Raw genomic sequence first — 14877 nt, 5'->3', positions numbered from 1 at the left:
TCTGTCATAGGGCACTTTTTAATGTCTATGTGCATTAAAAATGAGACATGTTAAAATGCTTATTTATTTGACTTCACAACCTACACATGGAGAGCCACTGATCTAGTGATTAAAATTAAATTAAAAACATAATTAGCAGTACTTGATGCTGCTGGCTAGGTGGCTCAGTGGCTAAGACGCTGAGCTTGTCGATCAGAAAGGTCGGCAGTTTGAATCCCTAGTACAGGTCTTCTGCATGAGCAGGGGGTTGGACTAGATGACCTCCACGATCCCTTCCCACTCTGTGATTGTTACATGTGAATTGTTATAGTCCATCTCACACTCAGCCGGATGTTTAGAGTGAATTTGGCCTTTTGGTCCACCTATTGAGTCCTTCCCAAGAACAGACAGATGTTTGTTGGTTTCAAAGGTATCATTGTAGGATGTAAGCTCTTCCAAGTAATGCAACTATCATAAATACCTGCCAGTTTGAAAGCACCCAAATTGTGACTACAGGGACACTGCAACAGATGTTTAGTGTGAAAATGGTTTTAAGCCTTTTCCCCCCCCAGAGCCGTTTGTACCTGGTTGCTAACAAATAGTCATAAATTGAAGGTTACTTGTAACTCCTTTCGTCCTTATTACATTTTATTCCGTTCCCTTTAATCCATCAAGATCACTTTCCATGTTATATAAAGCTTCTAATTGATTACGGAGTGGGCGGAAATATAGGGGAAAGTCTGAGGGAAAGCTGAGGAAAGGGAAGGAGGAGGAGGAGGAGGAGGAAGGGGAAAGAGATGGAGAGAAGGGGAGGCAGGCAGGGGAATCGAAGGAGGAGCAGAGACAGGAGGGAGAGAGAGAGGGAGAAGGGCCGACTGGCCATCTGAACACTCCCACCACTGCCTGATCCGCCTGCTGAGAGGAGACTCCAGAAGGGACCGGCTGGAAGGAGAAGACAGCAGAGTCCAGCCGAGCAGGGCAAGTGGAGGGGCCTGAGCAAAGGGACCAGAGTGGAGTGGCAGCCACAAGGAATGGACAGTGGCCCTTTCGGGTGTTGAAGTCAATCAATCAACCAATCAGAATAGACCCTATATATACCATTTGAAACCCACCAGTCATAAAGGGGCCGTGATTCCCCACCTCTCCATTAGCAGAATGTGTGGATCAATAATTGATGGGGGGGAGGAGATCCCATGAATGTTGGCTTCTCCCTAATATTTTAAACTTGTTTACTCTCTTTAACAGGATCAATTGTAATTGATCGTGGTTCGTCCCAGGGATGTTTGCTTCTCTCCACAGTTTTTAAAACAATTTTCCCTTTAATGAGCTGGTTGGGCTGAGAATAACTGATCGGGGCTCCATCCCTTGAATTTTTCCTCCTCCCCAATTTGTTCCTTTTAAAATACTGTCCTTCTTCTTTAAGAAGCCAGTGAAGATGCCCGCAAGAGCAGCAACAATTCATTTCGGTTTCCCACCTGGGCACAGCCCAAAGGCGGTCACCTGATTTGGAGGAAAAGAAGCAAAACTTCACTTTCTCTTTCTTTGTCCCGGCGGAGGAGGCGGCGATGGCGGCCGAAGCGCCCTTGCGGGATTTCTTGGCAGAAGCCACCTGCTCCATTTGCTGGGACTTTTTCCAGGACCCCGTGCTCATCCCGGAGTGCGGCCACAACTTCTGCCGGGGCTGCCTGACTCGCAGTTGGGGGACGTCGGAATCGGAGGCTTCCTGCCCCCAATGCAGACAGAACTTCGCGCCCCGCAGAGTCCTCCCCAACAGACAGCTGGCGCGGATGGCTGAAGTGGCCGGGCGATGCGGAGGTTCTTGGGGTGAGGAAGGAGGGAGCTTCTGCCCGAAGCCCCGGGAGCCCCTCAAGCTCTTCTGTAAGGACCACCAGACCCTCATCTGCATGGTCTGCGACCGATCCAGAGAGCACGAGGGCCACTGGGTGATCCCTGCGGAGGAGGCTTTCCCAGAATACCAGGTAGGAGTCAGCCAGGAGGAATCGCTGGGGAGGGGCATCCAGTGCCAGCCCTCGCAGTCTTTTTACTAGTTTACTTGCTTCCTCCTGCTTTATCCCACCCCTTATCTCCCTGCCTGCAATTTTTTAAAAACAGTTTGACATCCCTGTTGTCACTGATCAAAATTCAGGTGCTTGTCAACTCTCATATTGTGTTGTCCTGGGCTCTTGTGATCACCCTTTGCCATCATCTGATAAACAAAGTCAAAGAGAAGCCAGATTCGCTTAACAGCTGTGTGACTAATTTGACAACTGCAGTGATTCATTTAACAAGAAAGGTTGTAAAATGAGAGAAAACTTCACTTCACTGTCTTGCTTAGCAACGGAAATTGCCTGTAGGGTGAAATAGGCTCCCTTTGCCAGCTCCCTTTCCACATTTCCTCTAGAGCGAAATTGTCATGGAGTCCTCCAAAATCTTGAGTGCAGACCCAGAAAAACACTCCTGCTGGATCAGCCCAAACTTTCATTTCTCAGTGATGCTTCTGGGATGACTGCAACCAGGAGATTCAGGCAGCTCATTTTAATGCCCTTGCAGGGAGTCGACTTAGAACCGTTTTTTTAGTGACTGTTCAAAGTTACCATGACAATGAAAAAAGTGACATGTTTTTCACCCTTGTGATCATTGCAGGCATTCCATGGTCACATGATCAAAATTTGGGCGTTTGCCAACTGTCATGTATTTATGATGATTGAATATACTGTGTCTTCTAACTGGGTCTTCCCTCTGATGTAATCCTTTACAGAAAAGAAACTCAAAACTTATATTTTCTCTTCAGATCAAGGTGGAGGATTGCCTGAAGGCTCAGAAGGAGCAGAAAGAAAAAATAGCTACATACAAAAGAGACACAGAGCAAACAGTGCAGGAGATGCTTGTAAGTATTGATCCAACGGTTAGAAGCTTCAGAGCTAATAGGAAGGAGAACCCCATCCACCATCTTTAATAATAGGCAGCCGGTTTGTAAATACAAGTTCTGACTGAAATTAATTCAAAGTTAAAGACTATGTAGGGCACAGAACTTGGTCTTAACCTGGGGACTAAGATGTCACCGTTGGCTGAATGAGTCTCAGTTAAGTGCCCCTATCCCATGAGCTGTGTTTTATACAATGGGTTTGTTTTGTTTAATAAATTAAGGCAAATTGTATTTCATCCTATTGAAAAAAATGTGAACACAAAAATTTTCACGAGAGGTCATTAAACTAGAACCTTTAAAAAAAGTTTTTTAAAAAACCCTTTCCCCCCTATGCTTTTTAATATCAAATGGGTTTTTTGTCTCCTTCAGATATTCTCCCACCTCATTTCTGGATTCTTCAAGGAATCTGTTTAATTATTATAACAATTAAAATAAAAGTAAAAATAACTAAGTAAAACAATTAAAATAAAATAAAAGTATGTCTTTTCTCTTTCTTGTTCTAGGACCTTATCAAAAAAGTGAAAAAAAATGTAGTGGCTGAATTCAGAGAGCTACAACTCTGGTTAGAAGGACAGGAGAAGCTTCTATTGACTAAAATGGAAGAGACAGAGAAGGATATTATGGCAAGAAAGGAGGAGGGTTTGGCCAAGCACATGGAGGAACTGGGCTCTCTTGACCATCTCATCCAGGAGATAGAAGAGAAGCTTCAGCAGCCAGCCAGCAAACTCTTACAGGTCAGGCAGGAAGTTGAGATCATAGAATCCTAGGGCTGGAAGGGACCTTGGAGGTCTTCTGGTCCAATCTTCTACTCAAGGCAGGAGACGTCATAACCATCCCCCAAAAATGGTTGTCCAAACTATTATTGGAATCCTCCAGTGATGGAACACCCAAAACTCAGGGAGGCAGGCTGTTCCACTGATAAATATTTGTCACTGTCAGGAAATTCTTCCTTATTTTAGCTTGCATCTCCAGATGAGCTTCCACCCCATTTCCCTATGAGAGCCCTTCAAGTGTTGGAAGATGGCTGTTGTGTCTCCCCTAAGCCTTTTCTTCCTTAGGCTAAGCATACCGAGTTCCCTTAGCCACTCATTGTATGGTTTGACTTCCTGGCCTCTTACCATCTTCATTGCTCCTCTCTGCATTCTTTAGCCCCTCCATAGAATACTCTTTTTGACTCTTTCCTTTTTTTTCTTTCATAAATTTAATCAAAATTATAATAGTGAAAAGTACCAATGGAAATAAAGAAAATAGGGAAATGGAGAAGGAAAAGAATGGGAAAGATGTGTAAGATAAAGGAAAGAGAAAGAAAATGTCTCTCAACTTTTTTTCTGCACAGTAAAATACAAAATAAAATTACAGCCTCAACGTTTTAATTTTGCACATTTAGTAATTATTAGCCATGTCTATAAAAACAGATTAGTCTAAGAAGAAAAACCAAGCATCAAGAATTCATCTTTTTCTATGTCGAGCACAAAGTTTAGAAGCAGCTTCCAAGAAGCAGCAGTTTAGAAACAACAGGTTATATCGAATTAAAGCAGTCAATGTTTTCATTTTTTCTAACTCCACTTTTTCCATCCATTTTTCTCTTGTGGGGATTGATATATATGTCCATGTCTGCATGTAGGATTCTGGTTGCATTCAGTCAAGTTCAAAATCTTTTTTTCAACTCCTCATTTAGTAAACTTTTTGACTCTTTCTATGGAAAGGAAACTGGAAGGTATGAAGACTACAGGTAGTCCTTGACATATCTTTAAATTTCTGTTGCTGAGTGAAACAGTTGTTAAGTGAATTTTTTCCCATTTTACGACCTTTCTTGCTGCTGTTGTTAAGTGAATCTCTCCAGTGGTTAAGTTAATAACACGTTTGTTAAATGAATCCGGCTTCCGCATTGACTTTGCTTGTCAGAAGGTCACTAATGGTGATCACATGACCCCAGGACGCTGCAACCGTCATAAATATGAATCGGTTGCCAAGTGGCTGAATTTTGATCATGTGACCATGGGGATGCTGCAAGAGTCTTTTTTTTAAAAAAAAAAAGTTTATTTATAACACAGGAAAACAATACAAGACATACAACACTTATATACAAGACTCTTTTTACAGCTTTTTCATAGTGGTCCTTCCTTATTATTTACTATTTCCACCAATTTTACTTCATCTCATTCCAAATTACTATCTGTCCCCATCATTTCATTTACAATATAGTTCTCTTTTTCATTTCAATCACTAAATTGTATTTTACCAAATTTTCCCATTATTTTTGGACATTTCTTGATCTCCCCCTTATTTTTCTTCTTCATTTTTCCTTTCCTCCAACCACTCATACCATCTATACCAAATTTTATAATACTCTGTATCCTCTTTTTCTGCAAGAGCCTTAAGTGTGAAAAATGATCATAAAGAATTTTTTTCAGTGCCGTGGTAACTTTGAACGGTCACTAAATGAACTGTTTAGTCAAGGACTACCTGTAATGGCTAATATTACAGATACATAATGTAATTCAGAAAAAGCAGGAATTCAAAGTTCTGGTCAATTGTCTATATATTCTTCACAGTTTTAAGAATGTCTGCTTAGAGTTCCTATCCTATATTGGAGGATGTAGTGCTGGGTGTTCTTTGTAGGGTCTTCCCCTCCTCTTAAATCTCCAGGCCAAGGAAAAACCCAACACTGATCACCTTCTCTAAAGTATTATCACCACCTGGATTTTCCAAAGTGCCTTCATTCTGGAAGCATAAATGCAGGGGATTTTTTTAATCCTATTGATGCACTATTTTGTTTTTCAAATAAGAGCCTTGATAGTACAAGGGTACAAGGGTTTAGTGCACCCTGTTATTAACACAGCTGCCTGCAATTTCTGCTGGTTCGAATCTCTCCAAGGCTCAAGGTTGACTCAGCCTTCCATCCTTTCTAAGGTAGGTGAAATGAGGACCCAGTTTGTGGGGGCAATAAGCTGACTTTGTATAAAATATACAAAAGAATGAAGGCTATTGCTTAAAGCATTGTAAGCCGCCCTGAGTCTCCGGAGAAGGGCGGCATATAAATCAAATTAAAAAAAAAATAGTCTTTTCTTTTTGCTATCATGTTTTATATATAAATATATATCTTCTGTAATTGTGTTGGATTCAATCTGGGTCTAATTTTTCTTAGACAAGAAAGTAAAAACAATACCACTCTAAAAGTAGGGGGAAAAGAGCAATGGATTGTTTTAAAAAATGGAAGTATTTTATATATCTGTTGGTGTCTGGTTGTCCAGACTTTTCACTCATGTATTTTGTGACTGTAAGAATTTAATTTTCTGCCTAGGAAATGGCTCCTTTCAGTGCTTCCTCTCTTTATTTTTTAGGACATTGGAAGCATCTTGAAGAAGTAAGTAAATCCACCCTTTTCTTTACAGTCTCAGAGATCAGCAGCTCTTCCAGCAGTTTTCATTTTGGAAGCAGTATTTTAATATAAAGACAACATACTGTATTTTCGGGGCTATTTAAATACTTCATCAGATAACTTCAACACAATATAATTAGCAATATTTGATATGATCAATTATGGTTGGTTGCACACACAGCCAGAGGTTTAGATTGAATTTGGCATTATTATCTATCTATGAAGTCCTTCCCAAGAAGAGACAGATGTTTGATGGTTTTAAAAGTATCATTGTAGGATGTAAGCTGTTCCAAGTAATGCAACCATCATAAATACACACCGGTTGCCAATCACCCGAATTGTGATGACAGGGACACTGTGAAGATGTTAAGTGTGAAAATGGATGTAAGTCATTTTTTTTTTGAAAAAGTTTATTTTTTATTTTTTAAAACATAAACATAAAATACATCTTTTCAGAATGAGCCATTGATGCAGTCAAACATAGTTACAATTAAACCCCTCCTCCTTTATCCAAATCTCCACTAATTACCATCTTATAACAATAAAAATAAACAAAAAGGAATACCTTACTTATAATGGTTTACTCAAAACAATTACCGTTCTATTGTTTCACCTCAATCTTAATTTTCAAATAACACAACTTAATATTTTACATCATTATTACCCTAAATTCTATCCATTCAACAATTCCATTATCCTAAAACCCGTTACTTAAATCTTAAAGTCCTAACCCCATGTTATTTGAATTTTCTTTTCCCTACAATTACATAAAATTACTCAATATTTTAACTTTTAATATTTGTTATCATAAATTTTACTACTTTTCTCAGCACAGTCATCCTTATTTGCTATTACTCCCAATATAGTCATTTCATCATTATTATTAATTCTAACAGTCATTTTTATTTTAACTGTCCCAGCATATCATCTTCATTTTAGTCATCTTCTTTTAGCTATTAATCTCAGCATTAAAATCTTTAATGGTGCCTTTTACACCCAGTATAATCATCTTGTTTTTCATATTATCATTATCATCGTTATCATAGCAATTTAACAATGAGACTTAGTTCTTACATTAAACACATCCTTTTTTCTGTTGTGTTTTCTTTACAGTCTCAGAGATCAGCAGCTCCTCCACCAGTTTTCCTATTTTGGAAAGGTCTTTCTTTATTTCGCAGTATTTTATTGTAAAGATAACATACTGTATTTCAGGACTTTTTAGACATTTCCTCAGACAACCTCAACACAATTTAATTAGCAATATTTGATATGATCAATTATTATGTTGGTTGCACACTCAGCCAGAGGTTTAGACTGAATTTGCCTTTTTATCCATTTATTGAGTCCTTCCCAAGGAGAGACAGATGTTTGATGGTTTAAAAAGTATCATTGTAGGATGTAAGCTGTTCCAAGTAATGCAACTATCATAAATACACACTGGTTACCAAGCACCCGAATTATGATTACAGGGACACTGTGACAGATGTTAAGTGGGAAAATGGTTGTAAGTCAGTTTTTTGAGAGCTATTGTAACTGATTGCTAACAAATAGTCATAAACTGAAGGTTACTTGTAACTGAATTTGTCTCTATTAAATTACATTGCATTAGTTTAATCCAGTTTTTCCCAAACTTTTTCAGTCCACCGCCCCCTTGGTGCTACAAACTCATCCTCAGTGCCCCCCACCCCCACCCCTTATAAATAGCATTGTTCGGAATAGCGGTTTGCATGACCCACTAAGGAAGATAGTAACAGTAAAATACAAAACTGTAACAATTAATTGCACATTTATTCAAAATCCAATTCAAAAATCTTTTTTTAATTCAACAAAATTGTTGAACATGATCCAGTGATACTAGGTTTTCAAAGTCTGATAATCATTTATCAAGAACCTTAGCAACTACTTACTTAGTAAACTCAGTAAAATTTAGTAACTACTTTGCTGTTCAGTAAATTCTTAATGTGATGGATGGGTTTGATGAAGTGATTCCAGTTTCCCAATGTCTGGTTTTAAGCCACTTAGCAGGAGTCTTAAATCACCACGTTCAGTAATCTGGAGTCGATTTCTCTGCTTGGAGAGAAATTGGATGACCACACTGAAACCACGTTCCACCAAATATGATGTTGGAAATGAAACAAGGAGCTTCTTAACCACTGTCCCTAGTGCAGGATAGCGATCAGAAATTTCCTTCTGTAATCAAAACTCTTGGTACGATTTCTTAAACTTTGGCTTCAGCTCAATGTCATTTTGCAACTCTATTAGTTGATCCTCCACTACCCCATCTTTCTCAGTATCTGAAAAGGGATTTATCACCCAATCTGGAATTTCCATCAAAAGAAGATCCTGATATTGCTCAGACATATCTTTATGCAGCATGTCCAAATGGTCACAAAAAACTTGCAGATCATCATCTTGTATCCCACCTTTCTCTTCTAGCTCGGACAAGCTCGGAAATTGGTACACTCGTGATGGCCTATATTGCGCTTGAATAGAGTTAACTTTGAAATAAACGTAGAGATGACAGATTTGGCCTTAATAAGATTGACCTCATTTCTTTGCAACTGCAAATTCCCTTCATTGAACTTTGCAAACAGTTCTGATAAATAGGCAATGTCATGCTTGATCTCTTTGAGTTCATCACTAAAGTAATGACTGATGGCCACCTAATGTCTTCACCTCTGCAGATTCTCAAAGATTTCTGAGACCAGTGTTGAATACTTAAATTTCAGTAGTCACCAATCCCAGTCTTAAAATGAGTTTAGAATCAGTGGGAGTCACTGATAACAATGAACTCCTAGCTACTGATAATGAGTCCAGTCCTGCCTTTCTTTTCCTTCTGTCCACGTTTTGCAAGTACTTTTTCCAGGCATCTGTTTTATTCTACCGTATACAAACCATTATTGTTAGGGAAAAAATGGGTCTTCCAAGCAATTTTAAAAGACACTGTCAGAATGACTCTGCTCTCAGCCCCACTTGTGGCTCCTTGAAAAGCAACCCCCCCACGCTCCAACACCTGAGGAGACAGGGGTGGGCTGCAGGTGTCTAGAATTAAAACGTGGGTCAAATCCCTAGTATAGTCCTTCTGCGTGAGAAGGGGGTTGCCAGATGACCTCCAAGGTCCCTTCCAACTCTTACGGATACTGGCCCTGGCTTTCCTGGCGGAACAGCGGCAGTGGCAACGACAGCAGAACAGCCCCCCCCCACACCAGCCCACCTGAATCCTTGGCAGGGGGGTGGCAGGCCTGGCTGGCCGCATCCTAGCCACCCCGGGAAGGCCTCTGGTGATATCGGGGTCTGCGGCAAAGCTCCCGATTTCTCCAAATGCCTCTTTCTTACCGTTGTACAGGGACGGGCTGCAGTGCGTAAACTTCAAAAGTTCTTGCGCCGCCACCTGCAGCGCTTGCTTGGAGCTGGTTTGGAAACGGGAAAAACACAGCCGAATTAGGCAAGACACCCCCCCCCCCAGATTCCTCCAAACGGGTCTCCCTTCGGTAGCCTCCCTGCTGAAAAGCTTTCCTGCTTCTCTTCTACCTGCATTCTGTTACCGGCTCTGCACCCAGGTAGCGGCTGGTGGCCCCGGGTAGCAGCGTGTTGTTGGTCTTGTGGGAGGTGGAGGTGGAGAGCCAGTAACAGTATGCAGGTAGAGAAGCGGGAAATGCTTTTGGCACCCCCAGCTCATTCGCTGCAAGAAAGAGCGGGCGCTCGGAAGAGCGGGCTCCATTTGGGTGGGTGATCACTGTTGGGTCGCGTAGTTCAGTGGGGAGGCTACTGAAGGGTGACCTGTTTGGAGGGATCTGGGTGTGGGGGGGGTGTCCTGCCTAATTCGGCTGCGTTTTTTCTTCCCAAACCAGCTCCAAGCAAGTGCTGCAGGTGGCCCATCCCCTTCCCATGGTAAGAAAGAGGCATTCAGTGAAATCGGGAGCTTTGCTGCCAACCTGGATCTCATCCAGAGGCCTTCCCAGAATGACTAGTATGCAGCCAGCCAGCCAGGCAGAAATTTTCTGACTGAGGAGAATGAACCCCTGGAACAGCTTTGCCTTCAGACATTGTGGGAGCTTCATCACTGGAAGCTTTCAAGAAGAGGCCAGACTGCCATCTGTCAGAAATGGAATATGGTCTCCTGCTTGGGGAGTGGTGGTGGGTGCTGGACTAGATGACCTCCAAGGTCCCTTCCAACTCTGTTATTCTGTTATTTTGTCTTGCCAGGTACCAGGCTAAGGAAACATATGAGAATCCGGTGGATTTACTTCTAGAGCCAAAGAGGACAATCTGGGATTACAGTTATATCCCTGCGGTTCTGAAAAGGGCCATGAAAAAACTGAGAGGTAAAAAACAGCCGCTGGGGTTTTACACTGGATGAGATTTTGAGCATCCAAGAGAGATTCTGGGTCAATGTCACATGGATCAAAGAGGGATCGATTTCAGGATCAGTGTCTCAGTTAGGATTGTAAATGGAGACTACCTGTAGTCTTCGTAGCCCAAACCCAAATGCCCTGATCACTGGGGAAGCAGAATAAGTTTCCACTAAGTATAATGGGATATATGCAGGTAGTTCTTGACTTACGATCTCAGTTGAGCTGAAAATTTCTGTGGCTAAGCAAGGCAGTTGTTAAGTGAGAAGTGCCCCATTTTACAAACTTTTTTGCCACAGTTATTCAAAAAATCATGGCAGTTAAATGAATCGTGGTTGATAAATGAATCTGGATTCATGCATTGACTTTGCGTGTCAGAAGCTCCCCAGGAAGGTTGAAGAGGACAATCCCAGAATCATGAGATGCTGCAACCATCGTAAATACAAGCTGGTTCCCAAGCGCCCAAATTTTGAACAAGTGACTGGGGAGGCTGCAACAGTCGTAAGTGTGAGAACCGGTCATAAAACTCTTTTGTGAGTGCTGTTATAACTTCACTAAAGAAATAGTTGTAAATTGAGGACTACCTGTATATGGAATGTATAGTAGAATATATTCATACCTGATGGAATATATATAGCCACCAATGACATTCTGGCTTGTAGCTTTCCCTATTCCTTATTTCCTGATCTGAGGCCAAGGAAAGCAAACCAGGGAATCTGAGGGAGGCCCTTCTGTTGCTCCAATTCCAGGGATGAGATGCTGAATTCCTCCCTTTTCTTCCCCAGATACTCTGGAAAGTGGACTTCAACTACAGGAAGGTAAATATGAGTTATAGGAATTGGATTTCCTTGCTATTTTAAGCTCTGATGCCAGTAACATTAAGAGAAACATAATAGATCAAAAAGAAAAATATAGGATTAATTACTATATAAGACTATGATGATCCAGTAAACTTTAATGATTATATGATTTATGAACTATTACTTGCCATTTATATGTACAATATTAGCTAATGTAGTGGAGAAAAATTCCTTGTGTGTCTGATCACATTTGGCCAAATAAAGCTGTTCTGTTCTGTTCTGTTCTGTTCTGTTCTGTTCTGTTCTGTTCTGTTCTGTTCTGTTCTACTCCTCTACTCCTACTCCGCTCTGTTCCATTCTATACATACCATATTTTTTGGAATGTAAGATGAACCTTCTCCCCCTAAAAGAGGCTGAAAATTTGGGTGCAATTTATACTCTGTATGTAGCTTTTTGGAAGCTTTTTTCAGCCCTACCGAGGCACTAAGGAAGCACTAGCAAGCCATCTTCCCAGCTGAGTGAAGCAGTCTCCCTGCTTTGCTCCGACTCTCAGCTGTTCTTTAGAAGCTTTTTCCAGCCCTAACCAGGTACCAGCTGAGTGAAGCTTTGCCTGCTTTTCTCATTGCTGCTTCTTCTCAGCTGTGCCTTAGAGGCTGTTTTTTATCCCCAAGCAGGGAATAAAAAAACAGCAAACTAATGTGCTGAAGCTGACCAGACTAAGGACGATAGCCAGATGAATACCTGGTAGGCAGATTTTTTTTTCCTATTTTCCTCCCCAAAAACTAAGCTGTGTCTTATACTCCGGTGCGTCTTATACTCTGAAAAATACGGTAATCTAAAAAACTGAAGTCAATCTTGGTGTAGAATGAAATACCTGGACAAATGGGAAAATATTACCTGGGAGTGAAAGGAATCTTGAATTCCTACCAAGCTAATAACATCCTCTTGATTTTACTGCCTGACTATAAGTTGGTGAGAGACCAGGTCTTTGGGAGCAGAAATTAGGTCCTTTGGGTCAAAGCAAATAGCAAAGTTGGAGCATCAGGGTTGCCTCCACTCTGTGGGCCACCAGACTGATGAAAGCAGAGGTTTCCTGTATAAGATCCTCCCCTTTTGTACATCCCTGTGATACCCTGATGCTCGTAGAGAAAAAGGTGGAGCCACCTCACATCCCATCATGTGTGCTAAGTTACCTCTGGGGGATCCTTCTGACTTTTACCAGTTCAGAATTGAAACATGGCAGCCTCTTGCTCTGCCTGATCTTCTGGAAGAGGTGGAGCGCTATGAAGTGTTTCAAGGACTAGGCCATTGTGAGAATTGTGGACTTCAGTTCACAGAATTCCCCATCCAGGATGGCAAAGCTGGATGGTAATCAGCAGAGTGGTTGCCACATGGGAGACTTGAGACTAGGGGAATTCACCATTGGAGCCAAGAGACGAAGAGCTGAGGGGAGGAGCCAAAAGCTGTACAGGTAGTCAACCTATCCTGAAGGTGTGCAGCTTAGTGGCAGCTGAAGGGGAGACAGATGGACTGGAAGATGGCGAAGGGAACCTAAGTCAATGGAACGAGAAGGCCAGAGGAGCGCTGAAGAGGCCGGCAGTTAACAGAGGATGGGACTAAGACAGTGGGAGAGCCTGAGTGCTTGGAGAAAAGGGAGCAGAGGGGACCTGGACAATAGCAGCCCCATCAGCCATTGGAATTCTGTTAGTTGAAGTCTACAAGTCTTATAGTTGCCAAAGTTGGAGGACTCTTGACCAGGCAATGCTTAGGTGTTGTTTAAAAGAACAATGAGTCTTCCAGTCCTGGAGGGGGTGTTTGGAAGCTGAACTCCATTCACACAAGAGGGTTAAAGTCTTGGGGGTGAAGACGAAAACCAGGCCTGCAGCTGAAGCTCTTGTTTTTTTCCTTCCTTCTCTTCCCCCATACAGTGAATGTAACTCTGGATCCACACACAGTCAATCCTGACCTCCTTGAAGTCTCCCAAGATCTAAAAAGTGTCAAAGGAGTTAAGCCATTTATCGGAAAATATCCTGACACAGACCCCTTGACATTTGTATATAATGCTTGGGTCCTTTGCTGTCAGAAGTTCTCAACAGGGAGATATTTCTGGGAAGTTATTGTAGGAGGTACAGGAGGATGGGGTGTAGGGGTTGCCAGTGATGATCGTCAGGTCATGTGGTGGCAGTTTGTGAAATGGGGAGGGAAATACACAGCCGTATCTCTATCAAAATGCTCTGACCTGGTCCTGACTGAGGAGCCCACGAGGATCCGCATCTCTCTCAACTGCGAAGGGGGACAAGTGAGCTTTTTTGATGCCAGCACAGCAACTCTGCTCCATACATTCTCTGACGCTTCCTTGGTTGGAAAGACCCTTCTGCCCTGTATCTGTTTAGATGAGGGTGCCTGCCTGACACTCCCCTAAAAGAGGGGACAAGTATTACACTCGATATAAGCTTTATAGCCTCACAGGTATAGGAGGAGGAAGATGCGTTGGATATGTTTGCCACCTTGAGTTATTTGTAAAAATAATAAAGGCGAGATAAAAATAAATAAGGGGAGTGAAACTTAACTGATATGGTGACTTTGAATGCTGACAGCAGATCTCTGGAACCCCTCAAAGCATCTAAAGAACTGAAGATTGACAAGCTGCTGGTGGCAAAGGAGCAAATGAGGAATCCTAATGAACATACCTAATACAGGTAGTCCTGGACTTACAATTGAGCCCCAAATTTTTGCTCCCAAGTGGGACAGCTGTTAAGTGAGCTTTGCCCCATTTTAACTATCGCGAGGGAAGAAGGGAATGAAAAGAAGGTTTTGGCAGGAAAAAGGGGAGCAGTGGATAGAGAGAGAGGGCGAGAGGGATAGGTGGGTCTCATTGGGGGCAAACCTGAGGGAGAAGGGAGAGAAGGGAAGTAGCTTCCACCACACCAAGTGAGGGGGGGAAACGACACATGAGGGCGCCTGGATGGTTGGAAAAGAAGGCAAGGGGAATCTATCACATGACTCGGGGACCCTGCAACCGTCATAAATATGAGTCAATAGCCAAGCGACTGAATTTTGATCAAGTAATCATGAGGATGCTGCAATGGTCATAAGTGTGAAACACTGTCATAAAACACTTTTTAATGCCTATATACATTAAAAATGAGAAATGTTAAAATGCTTATTATTTGACTTCACATATGTCAAATTGAGAGCCACTGGTCTAGCCCAACAGACTATCGAAAGGGATGGGGATTACGGCCAGGGTATCCCAAGGGATGTCAACAAACTCAAGATGGCAGCCAGCTCCGCCTTTTCCCTATATGTAAATAAGGGGTGGGGCTTCCCTCAGGTCTTTGTTGACTCCTTCTAGGGTTGTTCCTGCTTTGCATCTCCCCACTTCTGGGGAATATTTAAAAGAGATTTAGATGTCCTAAATTGGCCTGAGACTCCTAA

General features: G+C 42.0%; 1 protein-coding gene across 1 annotated transcript; it reads left to right on the top strand.

Annotated features, from left to right (window-relative positions):
- The first annotated feature begins 1544 nt into the window (after nucleotides 1-1544).
- LOC139309335 (E3 ubiquitin-protein ligase TRIM39-like) lies at nucleotides 1545-13970 on the top strand. The gene is made up of 7 exons (XM_070933393.1): nucleotides 1545-1958; nucleotides 2771-2866; nucleotides 3409-3639; nucleotides 6250-6272; nucleotides 10494-10612; nucleotides 11425-11457; nucleotides 13368-13970. The coding sequence occupies exons 1-7, from the start codon at nucleotides 1545-1547 to the stop codon at nucleotides 13859-13861; spliced, it is 1410 nt and encodes a 469-aa protein (XP_070789494.1). The 3' UTR covers nucleotides 13862-13970.
- Nucleotides 13971-14877: the final 907 nt, after the last annotated feature.

The sequence above is a fragment of the Pituophis catenifer genome, unplaced genomic scaffold (genome assembly GCF_029215685.1).
Source record: "Pituophis catenifer annectens isolate HBS135680 unplaced genomic scaffold, rPitCat1.0.hap2 SCAF_2, whole genome shotgun sequence".
NCBI classification, from domain to species: Eukaryota; Metazoa; Chordata; class Lepidosauria; order Squamata; family Colubridae; genus Pituophis; species Pituophis catenifer.
This window is presented reverse-complemented; position numbering and strand designations above follow the sequence as displayed.